Genomic DNA, 22,474 nt, shown 5'->3' on the forward strand with positions numbered 1-22,474 from the left:
GACATGAGATGTCTGGTTCCCTCTGCCATTCTCCGGCTCCCAGAGCTGGACCTTGTCCCTGAGTCATGAACTTCAGGTGATGGGGAGTTCATTGCTCTTCTAGGCAGCTTCTCCATCTTTGGTTTCTCTACCTTTGGTTTTACGAGCAAGTTTTTTGTTCTAAAGAGGCAGCATCTGCTTCCTGGGCCTCTGCCCTTCTGGTCACACTGAACATGTCTAACCCCTTTAGCCTCTGAATGCCCTTCACACCCAGTGAATCACACAGAACAAGATGACCTAAGGAACACCAAGGGATGTAAATGCTGGCAAGTCAAAGCCATGTGATTTTCTACCTCTGATAAGCTAATCTCTTAGCCAGAGATAGGATTCCTTCCTGCCTAGATATATGGGGTTTATGTTCTGTTTATGTTTCCTTTGGGGAGTAAAAGGTGCCTCAGTTTTTACCACCAGTAAGCAAAGCCTTTGGCACGGTGTGACCCTAGCCACTCTTCCTGTGAGGGTTCAGGTTCATTCCTAAAGTTTCCAGCATGAGAGATCGAAGGTACTGGACCAAGCCCAGAGTCTTGGTGGTGGAGAACAGGTTGGGGGTGGTACTGAGAGAGTGGCAAGGGGCAGGTTGGAAAATCCACCCCCATGATTTTGCTCAGGACAATGTGACTCGTATTTCATTTGGTTGTTTGGTTAATTAATTCATTCATCCTACTTTTATTGAGGGTTAAAATAGGCTGAGCTCTAGAAGTGAGGGAGGGAGACCCAGGCACTCAGAGTGGTCTGCAGTATGAGAGAGACAAAAAACTTAAGACAGAGCCATAGTCCATAAAGGAAGTTAATAACCTAGGAAAAGATTATGAGCTCAATATGTCAGTCCAGTGATCCATCTATCTATCCATCCATCCATCCATCCATCCACCCACCCACCGATCAATCTATGTAACCATCCATCCATTTATCTATCATCCATCCATCCACCCATGCATCCACCTACTCACTACCCATCAATCCATATAACCATCCATACATTTGTTCATCCATCCATCCATCCACCCACCCATCAATCCGTATAACCATCCATCCATTTGTCCATCATCCATTCATCCATCCATCTACTCACTACCCATCAATCCATATAACCATTCATCCATTTGTTCATCATCCATCCATTCACCCATGCATCCACCTACGCACTACCGATCAATCCATATAACCATCCATCCATTCGTTCATCCATCCATCCATCCACCCACCCATCAATCCATATAACCATCCATCCATTTGTCCATCATCCATTCATCCATCCATCTACTCAATATCCATCAATCCATATAACTATTCATCCATTTGTTCATCATCCATCCATCCATGCATCCACCTACTCACTACTGATCAATCCATATAACCATCCATCCATTTGTCCATCATCCATCCATCCATCTACTCACTACCCATCAATCCATATAACCATTCATCCATTTGTTCATCATCCATCCATCCATCCATCCATCCATCCATACATACATCCGTCCGTCCGTCCGTCCATCCATCCATCCATCCATCCATCCGCCCATTTATTCAGTCATTGTTTCCAACCAGCCAGGCTTTGTTTGTACCCATGATGTACCTATTTCAATAATATATGTTCTTTTAGGTGAAGGGGGGATGAAAATGCCTCAGTCAAGCTCCTTGCCCAGAAGGAAGATGGTGGTCTGTCTAAGGAGAGTTGCCCTCATCCTAAGGGACACCCTTTGGTCATTCAGTTAGGTGCCTGCTGGGCTCTGGCTGCTGAGAGGGACAGATGGGTGTAGCAGTTTGAGTCCAGTTAGAAGATAGAAACCACACAGGAGCTCAAACAGGGGAAGTTTAATATGAAGAGTTATTAACTATGATAAAAGAGTCGCTGCAAGACATAAGGAAACTCTATATGGTCCTCTAGGGCTGAGGTAGAGTACCCAAGGAAAGACAAACTCGGAAGGGCTTCAGGCCTTATTGGAGAAGGCATTGCTCAGCCTAGTGGATAGCACAGATGTTGGCTGGTGTGGCCAGGTTGGAGATGGCCTCAGCTGGCCTAGAGTTGCTAGAGTTGCTGGACAAACAACAGGAAACTAAGACCTTGGGATCCAGTGTGCAAGCAGCATGGGGTGACGAAAGAGGGGAGCTCTGGGGTGTGGCTTGCACATGGAGCAGCTCAGGGTGTGGCTTTCTGGACTATAGGCGACTGGATAGAGGTAACGTGGGGCTACTTATGGAGGAGTCTGGGCACTGGCATGGGCAAGAGGCCTTCAGAGGGGTTGGGCCAGATGGGTGGGGGCATGGAGAGTAGTTCCGATTTCTGTTTGGAAGGGCTGGCCCCAGGCTGAGGTTGCAAGTTTGCAGAGGGATTGAGTTCTGGACCCATGGCTGGGATAGGCTTCACCTGCACACACTCACATAGCCAACTCCAACCCACATTGGAAACTGCAGGAAGCCTCTTCCTCTTGTACTGCCCTCTCGTAAGAAAGGTTGACATCATGCTCACTTTAAAGGAGAAATACTTAAGTGAGTCCCATTGCTTATCATGGAACATACACTGAAGGGTGCTTTTGGAGCTGAGAGGCAGTAATAAATTGCTAACTGACACAGTGGGGCAGAGGAGAAAAGGACCATGTTTTCCCAGGTCAGGTGCCTTTGCAAATCTCTCACTTGTCCACTTGCATGGCCACTCTTTGCCCTGAATGTCTACCCTGCATATTTCCTTGCTAGGCTCTTTGCCCAACATGCGATGTCTTTACCGGAGCCTGTTTACCCCCACGCAGCAGCTCAGATGCAGTCTCCCCTGGCCACAGCATGGGGAGACCTACCTGCCTGGTTTCAGTCTCCAAACCCCTCCTCCTCAATCACTGTGTTGCCCTTTGATTGCACACCATGGTTATTGGTGTCCATGACTTCCTTCCCCACCGCACCTCCCTGACCCTTCCCAGAGCCCAGCACACAACAAATGCATAATAAATGTGTGGTGAGCGAGCTGTTTGCACACATACATGGTGGAGCTCTGGCCCAGGCTTGCCTCAACCCTAAGCCCTGGGCAGGCCATGTGGAAAGCCCCATCCTCATAGGCAGGTGGGGGCTGCTAGACTTGGAGTCCCCTGTGTTGGGTCCCCAGAGGGTCAGTGGGGAAGGGAAAAGATGACACTGAGCTTCAGGACTGGCCCAGTCTCTAGCGTCTGAGAGTTAGAGAGGAAAGGAGGCTAGGGAAGGCTCCCTGGAGGAAGGAGCCTCAGCTCGTCCTGGAAGCATGGCTGAATTTAGAGCTGGGGGTTGGGAGGGCATTATAAGGAGCCAGGCAGGGCGATTCTGGGGCCCGGAGGAAGAGAGGAGCCCTGTTGAGTATGCCTTGGCAGGTGTTGGCCTGGGCTCTGGAGCCCTTGGATCCACATTCAACCCCTAGCTGTGCCATTCACTTGCTGTATGACCTTGGGCAAATGACTCAACCTCTCTGAGCCTTAGTTTCTCTAGCTATAAAATGGGGAAAATTGCTGAAGTGCCTGCCTCATAGGGTAGTTCTGAGGATTAAATGGGTAAGTGTAAATAAACACTTAGCGTGATGCCTGGTACAGGGGGAATGCACAGTAAATGGGTCCTACTGTTATTGTCAGCAGCATAGAGTTCTACCCTCTCATCCATCATAAAGAGGATTAAACAGAAGTGGCCCAGAGAGGTTGAGGGAGCTGCCCAAGGCCACACAGCTTGTGAGGGAAGTGGCTGGGACTGGTGTTCAGGTCCCTAAACCCATTCAAGGGGCTTCTCCTCTTTCACCCACCCCATGTCCTTTCTGCTCTCCACCCCAAATATGCTCTGCCCTGGTGGGAGGCAGGGAGAGCCAGGCAACTGCAGTCAAGGTGCACTGGGGTGGATTTGTGGGTGGTGAGAGAGGATGCAAGGCCTGCCTGTCTGTTGGGGGCAGGTCAGCAGGGATAAGACGATGCTATCTGTGGATCTGGCTCCTGCACCTCAGGGCCTGGATCAGAGTAGAGACTATCTGGCCACCCTGGGTCCTGCTCTTGCTCTTCCCAGCCTGGCTTCAGCCGCGGCATGTGACCTCGGGCAGGCCCTCACTCCCCTCTGGCCTCAGTGGCCCCAGATGCACACGAGCACAGTGGCTTCCTCCATCTTCCTGGACGTGTGGAGTCCGTGTGGGGTGGGAAAGGAAAACCCCAGGCCCCCAGCAGCCTCCCGGGGACTGTTCCTCAAGCACAAAAGCCCTCAAGGGGCCTCTGAGCCAAGCCTCCCCAAGAAGCTCATGATGGGCAGAACAGAGGCTGGAAACCCCAAGGCCCGGTCCCAGGTCTGTGGCCGGCTCCCCCTGTGCCTCTGAAGTCACCTCCGCCTTCATTTCTCCCAGATTTGGACCTTGAGAGAAAGCACCCCTCCACCTGGTACTGCATGGTAGCATCTTCAGGGGGTCCCTTTGAAGACACCTTACTTGGCCATTAGCTCCTTGTGTCCCCTATGAATGAACCTTGGGGGACACAAGCCCCAGTGGGCTTAGCCAGCATCTCCTAAGCCTTGTGCACTTGCTGGCCCCTGCCTGAAACACCTTGCCCCTGTATTGCAGAGCTGGTTTTGTTCACCCCCTGGCATCAGCTCCAACAACCCTTGCTCACAGGTCTCCAGGTTCTGATGATCACCCTGTTCTTTCATCTCTGTCCCATCTCTCTGGTTTAGTGGCTCTCATCACCCTTGCCTCCCTCGAGAACGATAGGCTTTGTGGTTGTTGACCTGCACAGTGCCCGTCTCCCCCTTTGGCCTCCAAGAACTCTCTCAGGGCAGGAACCCCAACTGCCTGTTCACTGCACAGGCGTGGCACACAGTAGGTGCTCAATAAATGTTTCTTGAAGAAACAAATGCATGTCCTCTGTGTGCCCAGACTTGTGGGAGGTGCTGGGTCTAGGAAAAGGGACAGTGTGAGCACTGACGGTCCCTTGGGCAGCCACATCCTGCCCCTGGTACCCGCCCTCATGTGGCCACCAGGATTCCCAGCCACTCTTGTCTTCCATACTATTTACATTGGAACAGACTGAAACGTCACGTGAGCAATAGGGCTCCTGTTCTTCAAGCCTCTAGATAATTATCTGGGCCTTATTAAGCCCTTAATTATTCCAAGCCACTAATCAGGCTCCCGAATATAAGGGCTTCTTCAGCTCAGGGTCACGAGGCAGGGGTCAGTCATCTGCAGAACTTCCCTAAGCTCAGCAAGGTAAGGACAGTCCCCCAACTGTGGAATTCTCCCCAGAGAGTGTCTTTTCCAGCTTTGTCATTTTACAGATGAGAAAACTGAGGCCCAGAGAGGGGAAGAGACTTGCCTGAGGTCACACAGTAAATGGGTGGCAGGGCCAGGGCTTGGATCTATGTCCTGACCCCCATCCAGTGCTTCCCACCTCACAGGTGATCACTAGGCATTGCAATTTTCCGATGCTGTAGGAGTAAGGAAAGATCAAGGAGACAGCAGATCCAATGGGTCTCCTTGGTCTCCATCTGAGGTTGAAGGGAGACTAGGGAGGGAAACCCCAGGCTCTGCTTCGTAAGAGCTCAGAGCCAAGCTGGGCACCCAGGAGTGGGAGTATGTGCTAGGCAGAAAGAGGGAGGAAGGGACTTCTGGTGGGGGAAACCATGAGCAAAGGATGGGGGTGGTTGGGGGTAGCAGGAAACACTCATCACAGGTAGGGTGGATTATTTGCACGGTCAGGTTCAATTTGTGATTTTTGAGGCTCAGGGCAGTCGGGGGTTGAGGAAGGCTTCCTGGTGGATGAGGCAAGTGCTGAAATTAGGACTTGAGGGTTGAGTCAGTGATAGATGGATGGAGGGAAGGCATTCTAAAAGGGAGGGGCAGCTTAGGACAAGCACATTCAGAAACAAAACCCTAGCATTAGCCATTTGTCCCAGAGACACCCGCATGACCACGTTACCTGAAGCCACTTATTATTCTGAAAGGGCAAAAAAAGACCCTGCCCTGAGTGACCCTAACACCTGGCATCAGTTCTGGCCTGGGGACGGGAGACTGGGGTGAGGCTCAGTCACCCCGTCTGTGAGATGGGGCTGGGGCTGGAGGAGACCTTCACCAAGCCCCTCCCAGCTCTGTTGCCTGGCTCAGAATTTCACAGCCCCTTTGGGGATGATTTTTAAAGAGATTTGACATGGGGTGTGCAGGGACATGAGCACATGTCATGGCACGCACCTGTGCATTCACAGTGGTCGAGAAGCGCTACTGTGGATTATTTTAAGCCCAGATATATCTTCCATTTAGTGAATATTGACTATTGGCTTGAACGCTTCTCGATACTTAAGCTCCTTTTCATCCCTCAGGTCTCAGCCTAAATGTTTCCTCCATAAGGAGTCTGTCCCTGACCCCTTTATCCCATATCCCACCCTATTGCTTCTCGTTCCCTGCCAGACTTTAGGATTTAGGAGGAGCAGGGCTGTCTCTGCCACCGAGATAAAAGAGACAAGCCCGGTCTGCTTGGCACAGAGAAGACACCCAATAGATGTGAGCCGAATGAATAAATGAGTGAATGAGTGAATGAATGCAGGCATTGGCTTGGACTGGGAAGGCAGGCCCATGGTAAGGGCCCATCTTAGTTTGTGCATTAGGTGAGCCCTCAGTGACTTAGCCCGCTGAGAGCAAGAGAGAGTCTGGTGGGAACCTCCCCTCTCTGGGTGGACATAGGCCCTGCTCCCATGGGCCCTGCCTTCATTCTTTTCAGCCAAAGCTCAAAACTGAAATATACACTTGGCCCTTGGTTGGAAGAGTTTCAGATCTTGGTAAGTAAGAGGGAAGGATTTCTATGGGCCCGGGGTGGGGTAGGGCTTTCCTGGGAACCTGAAAAGGTCTGGGGTGGGAGGTCCTTATGCTAGGAGACCTAATGTCTCTGCCTCAGTTTCTCTATTGGAGAGGTGATGTCTCAAGAGGCCTTTCAGGGCTCAGAGTTGAGCTTTCTGAGTTCCACATGGAAGTGAGCTGAGCTGGAAGAGGTGGGGAGGGACCCTGGCTGTAGGGTCAAGGTGGGGACACAGGGCTCCCCACTCCCACAATGCAGTGTGGGGCTCAAGGAAAGTCTGGAACTCTCTCTGTGGCTCCAGCATTCAGCCGTCCTTGAACCCATGAAAAACTGCAGTTGAACCTTCCTCCAACCCCATCTTGCAGGCTGGTCAGAACACACCATGTCCATGGGGAAACTGAGGCTTACAGAGGGAAATGAGCTACCTGGGGGTGGCTGGAGGCCCTGTGTTTAATCTGGGGGTTCCTCAATCCCTTGGAAGAGGGCAGTGCTCATGTTTGCTGAACTGGCTGGAGTCTAAAGGCTCTTGGACCCCAGAAACATCCAGGGGGCTCAATCTGCTCTGAGACAGAAGGTCCCCAAGAGGACCAGGGTCTGGTGGGCTGCACCCAATTCAGGCCCCTTGGCACAGGTGGTGCCATGCTGCGGATCCTGTGCCTGGCACTCTGCAGCCTGCTGACTGGCATGCGAGCTGACCCTGGGGCACTGCTGCGGTTGGGCATGGACATCATGAACCGCGGTGAGCTTGTGGGCCCGGGCGTGCGGCTGGGAGGCGGTGCTTGGGGTAGGTGGTAGGTAGTCACTGCTCTTGGTTGCACATCCTGGAGCATCCCGTGAGCTCCAAGTAAACTTATAAGCAAGTGTTATTATTATTCTCCCACTTTACAGAGGGGAGAAACCAAGGACCAGAGAAAATGGGATGATTTTCCCATGCTCCCCCTGCAAGTTAGAGGCAGAGCTGAAAATCCTGCTCCTTTGGAGTCTCTCCTTGGCCCTGATGGCAGGGGTTTTAGCCACAAGTGGGCTGTGGGAGTGACAGACAAGGGTCAAATCCCAGCAACAACTTGCTGTGTGACCTCAGGCAAGTTACTTGGCCTCCCTGTGTTGCTGTTTGCTCATCTGTAAAGGTGAAATGTAAAGAAATGTAAAATAGGGTGACCAGTCTGTCCCTAGCAGGATAGAATAATCTCTTGGAGGAGACCTTAGTAAAATGTGTTTTCCACCTCCATCCCCCACTCCACTAGCACAAGGGAAACCGAGTCACATCCAGGTACAAAAGGCTAATGACTGTTCTACCAACTCAGTGTTTGTGCCCTCTCTGGAATTAGCTTGTGACCATAATGGAGGTGTTTCTGGTGGGGTGTTACTTGGGGTTGGGTCCTCTAGGTTTGGGGAATCAGAATTTCTCTGCTTCAGGCCCAAAGTCTGCATTCAAGTCCCCAGAGGAGTCCCCTAATCACCTAGGCTTGGGAGTGGCTGGTCCACAGGATAAAGTCAGTACCCTAGGGTTCAAGAGCTTCACTACATGCCCCCTGCAAACTGCTCCAGTTTCTCTGTCGTGTCTGTCCTCACCCTCCAGCCATGCTGAAGCTATCCTCTTCCCCCAACTGTGCCACCTTCTCTCCCACCCACCTTTGCACTTGCTGTGCCCTCTGCCCAGACTGATATCTTTTATCCCTTTGCTTCCTGCTGAAAATTACTATTCCCCTTTCAAGTACCAACTGATCTGTCACCTCCTCCTGGAAGCCTTCCCCAGCTCTTCTCTTCCTGCCTAAACCCTCGTGCGGCTCCTACAGCTTGTTACTGTCATTGCTGGTGACTCCATCTTCCCCCATTAGGCTGGGGCGCTGTGGGACTCATCTCTGGGTCTCTGCCATTGTCCAGCCCAGGGTGGGGCACAGTGACTGTGAGTGGCCTGGGATACCTGAGTGATTGGCCCAGGGAAAATCTCTCCAACTAAGTGTCTCCACTCCAGAGGTCCAGAGTGCCATGGATGAGAGTCATATCCTGGAGAAGATGGCAGCTGAGGCAGGCAAGAAACAGCCAGGGATGAAACCTATCAAGGGCATCACCAAGTGAGTAGGGGAGGGGAGCTGGAGGGTGGTGGTTAGGGCAGAGGGTGGTGGGGAATGCTGTGCCCAAGATCTTAGCAGGCCAGGTAATGGAGCTGGTGAGGGATGTGGGGTCTCTTCCCTGCCTTGTGCTGTCTTGCTGTGTGGCCTTGGGTGGGTCACTGCTCCTGCCTGTGCCTGGACCTCCTCAGCCATTCACTGGGGACAATTTCTGCTTTGTAGTGAGCAGGGTCATTTTGAGGAGGAAATGAGGTTGGAAAGTCAAATTTCAACTCTGCATGCAACATGAGCTCATTGAATGTACGTGAAATTAAATGAAAACATCCTCAAATGGTAGAGCTGGAAAGGCATCAACAATCATCTAATGACAAGAGGAAACTGGTTCCTCTGCCAGTGCCACGTGAGATTGATCAGTAGGGGCTGCCTGAAACAATGCACTTGGGAGGGCTCTGAGGCACTGTCTGCACTCGGCAGGAACTAGGACTGTGATCAGCTAGCAATGTCTGCCAAGAGCTCAGGATGGGCAAGTGGGGGTATGTGTGCCACATCTTTTTGTTACTCTGGATCTCAACTGGTGACTCTCAAACAGGGGTGATTTTGCCTCCAAGAAGACATTTGGCAATGTCCAGAGACATTTTTCATTGTCACAAGTTGCGGGGACTGGGGGAATGCTACTGGCATCTAGTGGGCTGAGGTCAGAGATGCTATTAGACATCCAATAATGCACAAATCAGCCTCATGACAAAGAATTATCCTGCCCAAAATGTGGATAGTGCCACTTTTGAGAAACCCTGATCTAAGCAAGCCTCCCATTTTGTTGATGGGGAAATTGAGGCCCACATAAGGAAATGACACAGCCCAAGGTCACACAGAGTCAGCCATGTGTCCCACCTCCCATATAATGAGTGCTTTCTATATACAAATTGATTCATGTCCAGCCTTTTGTTTGCATTTCATAATGGCCCCATGAATCATGCTTACCCCCATGACATGGGATAGGGGGCTGGGGTTATCGAAAGTCTTCCCAGTAAAGTGGTGAAGTGGGTGGAGGTCCTGGGTCTTGCCTGCTCAGATCTTATTGGTGTGGCTGCCTGTCCCTTCCCAGTTTGAAGGTGAAGGATGTCCAGCTGCCCGTCATCACACTGAACTTTGTACCTGGAGTGGGCATCTTCCAATGTGTGTCCACAGGCATGACCATCACTGGCAAGAGGTGAGTGTGGCAGGGGAGGGGCAGCGGGGAGGAGAACAGCCTTCCTGTCTCATCCTTACATGCACATATATTGAGTGCCTACTGTGTACCATCTGAGTGTTGTAATCTGGGATGATGTAGACTTGGTCCCTACCTTTGTCAGGAACCAGACCTAAGCACAATCACAGACTGAGTGACTGGTCTAGGACAGAGGAAGCATTGAACAGTGGTGGGGGATGGTCAGAAAAGGTTATGGGGAGGCAATGACAGCAAAGCAGATTTTAAAGGGTGTGTAGGGGTTCACCAAAACAAGGAGGGAGGGAGAAAAGCTGGTTGTGTCACGTGGGGCAGGTCCCATCCCCTTTTCTGTCTTGTAGGGGTGGTCTCCTACCCTTTCCCCCTCTCAGCTGCTCAGATTGTGAGCAAAGAGAAGGCAAGGAGAGCGGACACCATGGCAGAGATGCCCATGGTGCCCTCCTGCTCTGTCCTCCAGCTTCATGGGAGGGAACATGGAGATCATCGTGGCCCTGAACATCACAGCCACCAACCGGCTTCTGCGGGATGAGGAGACAGGCCTCCCCGTGTTCAAGAGTGAGGGCTGTGAGGTCATCCTGGTCAATGTGAAGACTAACCTGCCTAGCAAGTGAGGGGCTCTGTGGCTGGGGAGGAAGGCCGGTCCATATTGCTATACCCCCCAGCATATCACTTCCTGAGCCATGGAACCTCCTTAACCATGCCCCTTCATGTCCTGTGCCTAAATTCCTGCACTGGTGCACCTGCCCACCTATCCTCGGTGCCGGTGTCCATCTAGCATGCTCCCCAAGATGGTCAACAAGTTCCTGGACAGCACCCTGCACAAAGTCCTCCCTGGGCTGGTGAGTGACCCAGAGAAAGCCTCCACCCCTCGTTGCTGGGACTGCTTCAGGGCTGGCAAATGCATTTCATGTTGGGTGCTGACCCTGATTGGCTGATAGTGGCTGGGAAGGGTTCTGAGACTGTGGCTGGCTCAGTGGAAGAAAGTGCCACAATCATCTAGTGATGTCTGCCATGAACAGAGGAGGAGAAAATGACAGCCTACATGCACAGCTTGCCAACCGTGCTTTGATGTCCAGTCCCAGGGAAAGAGTCCCGGCTAATTTTTGCAGACTTTGATTTGGTCAACAGATCTGGACTCTAGTCCGAGCTCTGCCATTTACTTTCTGTGGGACTTGGGACCTCAGTTTTCTCCCCAGTCCCTGTCCCACCAGGGCTCTTGGGATGGCCCGTAGTGTACCATTCAGCTGTGTGGAGGCTCTCCATGCAGGGACCCTCTCAGCCCAGTGCCTTCTCTGCTTCCAGATGTGTCCTGCCATTGATGCAGTCCTGGTGTATGTGAACAGGAAGTGGACCAACCTCAGTGGTGAGTGTAGCCCTACCCACACCTTGCCCCTACCTAGGGATATCAGGATAGATGGACTTTGATGTCCCATTCCCCTTCCTAGTGCCTGCTTCCAGCCCAGCCTTGGGACTAGAGGAGGCTTGAAGTCATGATGTTTATCCCCCCACTGTCCCGATGGGAGGCCTGAAGTCCCCGGGGAATCTGGGTTCCTTTTCTCTCATCTCCCTATTCAATATTGCATCCCGAACCCCACAAGACTCCAAAGACAGCAGCCCTTCTTTGCTCGTCCACAAGCCTCGTGCCTATGTAGTAATCCCGATGGTAGTAATGCCTGAATCGCCTTTGCTGAGGGGATATACTGCCTCCATCATTTTGTGGTCCCATTTTGGGTCCCAAAGCAGGAGAGAGGAAACCTCAGTGACTGGAACTGAAGAAAACTCATTCATGTCCCCAGCAGTGTGGAATGGGAAAAGTCACTTCACTCTTCTCAGCCTCGGTTTGCTTAGCTGTGAAATAGAGCTGATAATCCTGACCATGCCAGTCTGTTGCAAGGTCCAAGCAGTGATGGCCTTTGGTGAACTCTCAAGCTCTGTGCTGGCTGAGTGATGTGATTTTCCAGGCCAGGAACCATGGCCTCTATTCTACAGATGAAGTTACAGAGGCCCAGAAGTGCTAAGGAATTTGCCTTGAGTCACATGGAAGGCCAGGTGCAGGTAGCAGCTGGCTGGTGCCAGCTTCTCTGGGCTGTTCCTGGGGTTGGTGCCTCTTTGAGTGGAACCTCCTTTTCACACAGACCCCATGCCTGTGGGCCAGATGGGCACCGTCAAATATGTTCTGATGTCCACACCAGCCACCACAGCCAGCTACATCCAACTGGACTTCAGTGTAAGCGCCTAGGGCCACCTGGGAGCTGGGGTCTCAGGCTCACTGGTCTGGGTAGTGGGTGATGCTTCTGCCAGGACAGGTGGCTGGACTAGGGCTGTGGAGGGAGGGAGGCCCCTCAAGCCGTGGAGGCCAATGCCATGTGGGTGTTTGTGGACCCTGGGCCTCTCCCTCTTTCTGCTCTAAACGTGAACCTTCAGTGCCCCAGCTGGCTTCTGGGGCTGCTGACTTCACACTCATGATCCCCGCTAGGCTGTTTGCTTCTCCTAGTGAGTGAAGCAAATATTGTGCCCAGTGAATGGCTGAGGAGGTCCAGGCACAGGCAGGAGCAGTGACCTACCCAAGGCCACACAGCAAGACAGCACAAGGCAGGGAAGAGACCCCACATCCCTCACCAGCTCCATTACCTGGCCTCCTGAGATCTTTGGCACAGCATTCCCCACCACTCTCACCTCACCCTCACCCAGTTGTATCCTGCCATTTTACGGATGGGAACATTGAGACCTTGGGGGAGGGTAGGGCTGGGCTAGGGTCCTGCAGTGAGTTGGTGTCAGAGTTGGGCCCTCACCCAGATCTCCAGAGCTCCAGGCGAAGAGGTGAGATGCATCTTCCAGGAACATGAAGTAAAATGCCAAGATGTCACCTCCCTGTGAAGTCTTCCTCCAGCAGGATTCTTACATGCCCCGTGTCGATTTCCGCCTGTCTCTTTCTCTTGAGAACAAGGCAGAAATCATGTTCTGAATAAATGAAGCCTCCAACCACTCAGAGCAACTGAGGCTACTAAAGCAGTGCTAGGAGAAAGTGCCCGTGGTTTAGTGACTGACTCCCTTATCCTCCCAGGCCTCAGTCTACCCACCTGTACACTGGGAGGTTTGGCCCACTGTAGCCCATTGTGGTTCTCTTAATAAGATTTAATGATTTGCTGACTTTGGGTTTGGCTGGAGCCCCATTTGCTTGGAGGACTGAGACACTCCTGGCCAACATCCCTCTCGGCCAAGGCTGAGTGTCTCCCTCCTGCTGCCCCATAGCCTGTAGTGCAGCAGCAAAAGGGCAAAACCATCAAGCTTGCTGATGCCGGGGAGGCCCTCGCGTTCCCTGAGGGTTATGCCAAAGGCTCGTCGCAGCTGCTGCTCCCAGCCACCTTCCTCTCTGCAGAGCTTGCCCTTCTGCAGAAGTCCTTTCATGTGAATATCCAGGATACAATGGTGAGCTGTCCAGTTCCCCATTTCCATCTGCCTCTGTCCATTACAATGCAGTCCCTGCCTAGTTTTTCTGTCATGAGAATTATCCTGGCCTTGTGGGCAACACTAGGACTGGAAGATGCAGGACCGATTTGAGTTTCTCTCAGCAGTTCATCTCACTATCCACCATCCCTCTGTCCATGTAACTACCATCTACTCATCTGTACATCCATCAGTCCGTACAACCAACAATTTATCAACCTACATCTCTAATGTCTTGGCCATCCATCCACCTTCCTTTTATCCAAGCAACACCCACCCACTCATCTTTCTAGCTGTCATGTATTCATCATACCCTAGGTTCTATCCTTCCAACTAGCATCCATCCATCCCTTCATATCATCCACATAACACCTACTACAAAGTCTGATACTGTTGAATGAATGAATGTATGCACCTGCCATGTACCACCCAAACACCACTACATCCACCCAACTTTCCTTTATCCACCCTCCTACTCATCCACTCATTCAGCCATCCATCCATCCAACCATCCATCCACATGTCCATTCATTCCCCACTGATCTATCCATTCATCTTCCCAACCATCTGTTTACCATTCATCCATGTACCTTTCCATCCATCCTCCCATCCATCAGTCCATTCATCTATTTTCCCATCCATTTATCATTCTACTCCACCATATTCCCATCCACTCATCCTCCTATCCATCATTCCTTTCATTCATCCACCCACCCATCTTTCCGTCCACACATCATCCATCCATGTATTCTTCCTAGATTTCCACCTACCCATCCATCCATTCATCATCCTCCCACCCATTTACCCACTCCTCTGTTTATCCATTTCCCCATCCATCTGTCTATTCATCTCCAAATATGTCTACCCATCCCCTTTACCCATCACATCTACCCATTCTCCCATCTATCTTCCTGCTTTTTCATCCAACAACATTTTCTTAGCATTTGACCTTGTGCTAAGAGTTATGAGCATTGAAATGTGTAAGTCATCACCTGGGCTTCCCAGAAGGCACAATATTTAGTTAAACTCAGAGCGTTAAGTATTGTGATGAAGGGAGCCTCAAAGGGTACACCTTATTAAGTCAGTGGAGATGTTTGTTAGGATGGGCCAGGGAGGACTCCAGCAACCCTAACCTTGACTTTTATTCTGTAGATTGGTGAGCTGCCCCCACAAACCACCGAGACACTGGCTCGCTTCATTCCTGAAGTGAGTGCCTCACCTCCCCATCACCACTGCACCCTGTCCTGCCCTATTGTCCTCCAGTCTGTCCTGCAGTGGGACTTGGGAGACAGCTTTTCATGCCACATATTCCTTGTCCAATGCTGAAACACCTTTTCTTCTTTATAAAGTACTTTTTGGGTCCAACATAGAAAACAGCTCTACTTTTGTGCATTGTACTTTCTGTCCAATAGAGAATAGCCAAATTGTGTATTTTGTTTCTTTTATTTCCTGATAGACACATCCTGGCCTTTGCATGTTGTACTTCCTGTGTCCAATGTAGAAATCACCTATGTCTTGAGGGACCCCTTATTTCAACTGAAGCCACCAGTCTAAGGACTGGCCCTGAGTGAAGTGTTCTGGTTTCTGTAGGCGGCTGTAGCTTATCCCAAGTCAAAGCCCTTGACAACCCAGATCAAGATAAAGAAGCCTCCCAAGGTCACTATGAAGACAGGCAAGAGCCTGCTGCACCTCCACAGCACCCTGGAGATGTTCGCAGCTCGGCGGCGGGGCCAGGCTCCAATGTCCCTCCTTCTCCTAGAAGTGGTGAGGGAAATCGTTCCCTTCCCCATTTATTCCCAATCTCTTGGATATTCAAGGCTGGGGGATGGGATTTTTCGTTGACAGCCAAGTCATGGATCAGAGGGATCAGTTAATCTTGATTATGTCTGATCCTTGGCTCTGCCACTGAACCTTTGAATGGCTGGAAAGCCCAGAAAATGGAGGGTCAGTGGCTTAGTCCTTCCTTTCTCTTTCCTCCCTCCAACATTCTTCAGCAACTACAAAGGCAGTGAAGGGTGCACTGAAGGGACTATGGGTGCCTAGGGAGATTCCCAAATCCAATTTGGGGAAATCACAAAGGGCTTCCAAGAGGAGGTGATAGCTGAGCTATGTTTTGAAGGTTGAGTAGGAGCTTGCCAGAGAAGGGTTGGGGACAGAGAGTCTTACCAGGGAGACTGGGGACAGAGGACACCCCAGGCAGAGGTTCCAGCATGTGCAAAGGCCTGGATCAATAGTATGATGTGTGCAGGGACCTACTGACAGTGCCAGGTATTTTGGGGGATGCTGCCCTGACTCAGGACAAGGAGGGATGAAAAGCCTGGGCTGGCGCTACAGGGAGATGGCTGGGTTCAGTTCCTGAGGATGGGCAGAGAGAAGATCCCCTGCTTTGTCTTGGCAATGGTGATAGTGCTGGGAGGGTGGCGGTCTCTGGCTTTGCCAGCCCTGATGGTGGGGAACCCACTGCCTTCTCCCTGCTTCCTCCCCACCATGCCAGCACTTCAATCTGAAAGTCCAGTACTCAGTGCATGAGAACCAGCTGCAGATGGCCACTTCTTTGGACAGGTACGACCCTGCTGCCCTATGCTGGCATCCCTGTTACCTTCACATTTGGCCTTCTGCTCTAGCACACCCCACACTACCGAGCTGATCCACCCAGCACACCCCCAACTACCAGGCTGCTCTAGCTACTTTTCCTGCTCTAGAACCCTCAATGGCTCCTCATTGTCTGCATAATCTTTTCTCAAATCTTAGCCTGGTACTCAAGGCCCTTCTCAAGTTCTTCCACCTCTACCCTCACTCTTCCCCTAGGCTCTTTTACAGTGAATCTGGTCATGGGCCCATGCCCCCTTTTCCATTAATAAGCCTTTACCCATGCCATTCACCTGAGAGTCAGGGTCCAGCTAATGCCACCTCCTCCACGAAGCCTTTCCTTATACTAATAGCCGCTAACATTTATTTATGGAGCGCTCTCTATATGTGAGGCACTGGCTGCATACATTATATTCATCATCCTATTTCATTCTTACACTTTGGGAGGAGGGTACTACAAACAACTTAGCTTAACATTCGGTCCCTATTAATTCTTGTACTTGCCTTAATAATGAATCACATCAGGATTAATTATGTCAGGATTCTTTCCGTTGCAAGAGAGAAAATTCCAACTTTAACTGGCTTAAGCCCCAAAGGGAATCCTTGGCTCATATAATTGAAAATTTTAGGGGTAGTTCTCTTTTTTTTTTTTTTTTTGAGACAGAGTCTCGCTCTGTTGCCCAGGCTGGAGTGCAGTGGCGCAATCTTGGCTCACTGCAAGCTCCGCCTCCCAGGTTCATGCCATTCTCCTGCCTCAACCTCCAGAGTAGCTGAGACTACAGGTGCCCACCACCACGCCTGGCTAATTTTTTGTATTTTTAGTAGAGATGGGATTTCACCCTGTTAGCCAGGATGGTCTGGATTTTCTGACCTCATGATCCACCCGCCTCGGCCTCCCAAAGTGCTGGGATTACAGGCATGAGCCACCACACCCAGCCTAACTTTAGGGGTAGCTCTGCCTTCAGGTGTGGTTGGATCCAGGCACACAAACGAACTCCTTGAGAATCTATCTCCTTCTTCCTCTTGACTTTGCTACCCACTTTGTTGACTAAATTCTCAGGCAGCTTCTGGGTCATAGACTCACCCGAGGGACTTTGGGTTTAGCCCATCTGAATGACTTGGAATCAGAGTGGAAAATGGAGGATGTGTTACTGGAATAGAGAATAGATGAGCAGAGCCACCAGATGGCCATCACATGGCCTGTTCTGGTGGCAACATATGTTAGTGCCTCCTGGAGGCTGTACAGGGAGGGGGCTGGGGGAAGGCCTCCTGTTCTGTGTCCTGCAAGGATCTGAGACGGCCCAGTTGGGCTGTAAACCTCTGCATAGCTGGCCTTGGGCAGGAGCAATAGACACAAATGGGGGTCCCAGAGGGAACAGTCAGGACCAGTCTAGTGGTTTGAGCTTTGAGAAATCATGTGCTGTAAGGAAAGGTAGTGAGTGTCCCATCACAGGTAGCAGGCAAGCAGACTCAGGAGCACCTGGTCTGAAGGCTGTAGAGGGGACTCCTGCATCAGGGAGGCGTTGGGGTGCTTGGGACCCCCTTCTCCAGGGCCAGGGCCCTGGCTCTGACCGTTCTTTCCCCTCCCCGCCTGGCTTGCTTCCCCACTCCCCCACAGATTACTGAGCTTGTCCCGGAAGTCCTCATCGATTGGCAACTTCAATGTAAGTGTCCCAAGTGCTCTTGCCTGTCCGGCGTGAGGACAAGACTGGGCCTATTCTCCCTCGGAACCACAGGGCCGAGGCCCTGAAATGGAGGCAGATGAACAGAGCAAGGCCACTGTGAGGCGTGGCGCACCTGACTTGCCGTGTGAGCTTAGGAAAGTCCCTTAGCCTCTCTGAATCCCTGTTTCCTTTTCTGGATAGAATCTGGACATCTCCCTGGATTGGTTTTAAAAACATTGTCATGAACATAGGCAGCCTGGGTTGGCCTTGGTTGGCCAAGCTGTTATTTTTATTAGTCTCTGTAGCCTCAGGGCCCAACACAGAACCTGACCCCAGGAGGTGCCAACACCACCACCACTTACTCTGTGATCATGTGCTTTATCCAAACTCTTTTAATCCTCATGGAAACCCTGGGAGCAGGTGCGATTATAGTTCACTTTCAAAGATGGGGAAACTCAGCTATAGAGCGGTGGTAAGTGAGTGACTCATCAAAGCTACTGAGTTTCTGTAGGACCAGGAGTGGGGTCCACAGAGCCACTTCTTGTCTCATGAGTTTTCCTGTTCCTGCACCATGGCCCAAAGCCCCACATTTCATAGGTACTAAGCAGAGGTGAAGGACACGGGTCTACAGTCCAAACAGAGCCAAGGCCAGGCCCAGTTTTGATGCCAGCTGGACAAACCATTTGATGTCTAATATTCACTTCTGTGGTCCCCAGGCCTAGCCAGAGAGGGCTGAAAAGATCTGTTGAATGGTATTGGACTGAATGGAATGTGGATGCTTTCTCTTTCTTCTTTCCAGGAGAGGGAATTAACTGGCTTCATCACCAGCTATCTCGAAGAAGCCTACATCCCAGTTGTCAATGGTGAGGGTTCCAAAAGGCTTTGGACCATGGTGCCAAGAAGCACTTTCAGCAATAAGGGATGCCACCTGGGTGGTCTCAAAGCCCTATCACTGGGCCCAGATGGGGGAAGCTAAAAGGGAATGGAAGATAATTGCTGAATCTTTGAAGTGAATATAGTCTTAATGTCACCTGTCTGAAGACAAATGCCTCTCCCACAATTTGGGCTCTGACTTTTGACCCCATATCATAACCCCACATCTTGACCTGGGATGTAAATACATTGCAAATCAGGCTTATTAGCTCTTTGCTTGTACAGCTGGCAGGCATCATGAATCAATCACTGCACTATTTCCCACTATCCCTACCCCAGGCTGCCACTCCTTAATCAACTGCACAGCAGTCAGGCTGATATGACTCTTACTGTATTTCTCAGATGTGCTTCAAGTGGGGCTCCCACTCCCGGACTTTCCGGCCATGAATTACAACCTGGCTGAGCTGGACATAGTAGAGGTGAGAGGAGGGGCTGGGGGAGGTCATGTCAATCAACACTGTCAGCCAGTGAGTGATGAGCAAGAGCCTACCTCTCTCAAACTGGAACGGGTAGAGCCTGGGAGGGCAGGTGGCCATCAGTATAATCCTGCCCCTCAGAACCTAGAACGCTCCTTGACCAGGGATTCCATAGAAGGATACTTGGACTCTGCTACTCTCTTGTTCTGCCATCTTGGGCCAATTACTTCACCTCTGTCTGTGTCTCCATTTTCCGGTGCATAAAATGGAGATGATAATACATATATTGTCCTCACAGAGCTGTTATTATGCTTCACTAAGATCATTTACCTAAAGGCACATAGTAAGTGCTGAATAAATATTACCTTTGTATTGCATGCCAGCCTTTGAGCTTGGAGTGGTAAATGTACATTTTTCTTATCTGATCTCTCTGCTCTGGGAGGTGGGGGTGCTTGTCCTCACTTAACAGTTGAGAAAATTGAGGGTAAGAGAGGTGAAGTGACCTCTCCAGGGTCACAAGGCAAGTCTACTTCAACCTTTGCTTAACCACCACACTGGTTTCCATTTCCTGACAAGGGGCCCAGTTCCATTCCATCCCTGGGCCTAGGTGGTCCCTGGTCATTGCTCTCCTACCCCTTTGCCTTTTGCCAGAATGCCCTGATGCTGGACTTAAAGCTGGGCTGACCATGGCAGGACTCCCCCGCCAGCTGCCTGCTTACCACCAACCACCTGCACCCCATGGAGGAGACCCCCTGATTGGAGCCAGGTGGGCCTGGCCCCCTACCACTGGTGGCTGCCTCCTTTGACAAGGAGTGAATGGGTCAGGCCTGGGCTGGAGCCTTGCCAATAAACAGGAGAAAGGCTCTTACAAATATCTGATACTTCGGTCTCTTTATTTTTTTAAGTGACAAATCTGTGTGTGGTGATTCTTTCCTTTTGGTGGGTTTTGGGGTCTAAGACCAGCTTGGGATCTGGAGGGAAGCTGGTCACAGCTTGGGGGAGTTCTTGGGCACATATTGAGTACCTGCTCAATGCCATGCCCAGGGCTTTACTTGTACCATCTCGTTTAATCTACACAATAACTCTATGGGTGAAGGGCAAGTGTCATCCCCACCTTACAGATGAGGAAATTGAGGCACAGGGAGGCCAACTCCCTTGTCCAAGGTCACATAGTTTAGCAAGTGGCAAAGCTCTTCCCACCTTAGCTATGTGCAAAATCTTGGCAACTTGAAGATGGCTGTATTCCCTTGGAACCTGTTACCCCAGGAGCCTTCCCTGTGTCACCTTCTTTAATCCTCACAGCAGTTGAGGGGGGTGAGAAAGGTCCTCATTTCACTGATGAGATTGAGGCTCAGAGAGGTGGCACGACTGGCTTAAGCCACCTGGCAAGTCAGGAGGCAGAGCTAGGATTGGAATTTGGGCTGTGAAGCCAGCTTGCCTGGGTTCAAATCCTTCCTCTGCCTCCTCTTTGCTGTGTGTCCTGGGCAAGTCACATCACCAATCTGAGCCTTAGTTTCCTCACCTGTAAAATGAGAATGATGGCAGTACCAACCTCTGTCGCGGGAAGTCAGGGAACCCGAACGGAGGGACCAGCTGAAGCCATGGCAGAATATAAATTGTGAAGATTTCATGGACATTTGTCAGTTCCCCAAATTAATACTTTTATAATTTCTTATGCCTGTCTTTACTGCAATCTCTGAACATAAGTTGTGAAGATTTCATGGACATTTATCACTTCCTCAATCAATACTTTTATAATTTCCTATGCCTGTCTTTACTTTAATCTCTTAATCCTATCATCTTCGTAAGCTGAGGATGTATGTCGCCTCAGGACCCTGTGATGATTGTGTTATCTGCACAAATTGTTTGTAAAGCATGTGTATTTGAACAATATGAAATCTGGGAACCTTGAAAAGAACAGGATAACAGTGATTTTCAGGGAACAAGGGAGATAACCATAAAGTCTGACTGCCTGCTAGGCCGGGCAGAACAGAGTCATATTTCTTTTCTTTCAGAAAGCGAATAGGAGAAATATCGCTGAATTCTTTTCTCAGCAAGGAATAACCCTGGGAAAACGAATGCATTCTCAGGGGGAGGTCTCTAAAATGGCCGCTCTGGGAGTGTCTGTCTTATGCAGTTGTACATAAGGGACGAAATACGCCCTGGTCTCCTGCAGCGCCCCCAGGCTTGTTAGGATTGGGAAATTCCAGCCTGGAGAAATTCTAGTCAGACCGATTGTCTGCTCTCGAACCCTGTTTCCTGTTAAGATGTTTATCAATGACAATGTGTGCCCAGTGGAACATGGAACCTCATTAGCAATTCTAATTTTACCCTGGCCTTGTGATCTTGCTCTGCCCCCATTTGTCTTGTGATATTTTATTGCCTTTGAAGCACGTGATCTCTGTGACCCACACCCTATTCATACACTCCCTCCCCTTTGAAAATCACTAATAAAAACTTGTTGGTTTTGCAGCTTGGGGGCATCATGGAACCTGCCGACATATGATGTCACCTCCGGAGACCCAGCTGTAAAATTTCTTTCTTTTGTACTCTTTCTCTTTTACTTAGGGAAAATAGAAAAGAACCTACATTGAAATATTGGGGGCTGGTTCCCTCGATAAACCTCAGTACCAACCTCAGCAGAGTCATTGTGAGGATCACATGAGTGAAATCTTAAAAGGTACTTAGTACAGTGCCTGGCACAGAGTAAGTGCTCAACAAATGTTAGCCACAGGTGGGTTTTTGAGTCAGAGAGATGTGCACAAGTGTTTTTGTGTTGGTGTGTGGGCAAGTAACTATGTGGCCCTGAACCAGCGCACATATCAGTGTATAAATAGCCTGTGGATGAGTGACCTGGTGGGTTTGTACAGAGGCAGCGCCAAGAGTGGAGGTTTGTGTGTGAAAGGCCCCTGGTGTCCATCCGTGTCTGTGTGTGTCTGTGTTCCCATGTTCACTTGCACATAGTCTGTGCCAAGGGTGTTTCTATGTCTTTCATTCATGTGAGGATCAGCTCCCTGACATTTGCCATATCTGTCCCCAGTGCCTCTCCTGGGATTCACACTGATGCTATTCTTTAAACTGACTCCTTTTTTACATAAATTATGTTTACATGTAATCAAGTTAAAATACATCTTAAATATATTCTTTAAAAAAAATCTGTCAAACGATTAAACTAAATCAATTTGTGAAGGAAACAGTAAGATGTTGCATCTAGCTTGAAGGAGAATTCAAAGTGCAGACACATACACAAGCCATCAGGGATGTGGAAACGAATTTGCCAGAGGCTTGTTCTGTCCTTCACATGCATTCCTATGGTTCA

General features: G+C 50.4%; 1 protein-coding gene across 1 annotated transcript; it reads left to right on the forward strand.

Moving 5' to 3' along the window:
* Window positions 1-7,448: 7,448 nt before the first annotated feature.
* On the forward strand, window positions 7,449-19,839 carry BPIFB6 (BPI fold containing family B member 6). Its single transcript, XM_003814730.3, has 15 exons — window positions 7,449-7,545; window positions 8,785-8,884; window positions 9,987-10,091; window positions 10,564-10,713; window positions 10,882-10,945; window positions 11,409-11,469; window positions 12,242-12,333; window positions 13,359-13,535; window positions 14,706-14,759; window positions 15,144-15,317; window positions 16,048-16,115; window positions 17,761-17,806; window positions 18,606-18,669; window positions 19,082-19,158; window positions 19,807-19,839. The coding sequence occupies exons 1-15, from the start codon at window positions 7,449-7,451 to the stop codon at window positions 19,837-19,839; spliced, it is 1,362 nt and encodes a 453-aa protein (XP_003814778.3).
* Window positions 19,840-22,474: the final 2,635 nt, after the last annotated feature.

The sequence above is a fragment of the Pan paniscus genome, chromosome 21 (genome assembly GCF_029289425.2).
Source record: "Pan paniscus chromosome 21, NHGRI_mPanPan1-v2.0_pri, whole genome shotgun sequence".
In the NCBI taxonomy this organism is placed as follows: Eukaryota; Metazoa; Chordata; class Mammalia; order Primates; family Hominidae; genus Pan; species Pan paniscus.

What these genes read in the sequence shown, in the direction of transcription:
- BPIFB6 (XM_003814730.3), top strand. Translation starts at nt 7,449, where the DNA reads ATGCTGCGGATCCTGTGCCTGGCACTCTGCAGCCTGCTGACTGGCATG. An exon ending in ACATCCAACTGGACTTCAGT is followed by an intron (nt 12,334 to 13,358) that starts GTAAGCGCCTAG and finishes GCTGCCCCATAG; the next exon opens with CCTGTAGTGCAGCAGCAAAA. An exon ending in CTACATCCCAGTTGTCAATG is followed by an intron (nt 18,670 to 19,081) that starts GTGAGGGTTCCA and finishes TGTATTTCTCAG; the next exon opens with ATGTGCTTCAAGTGGGGCTC.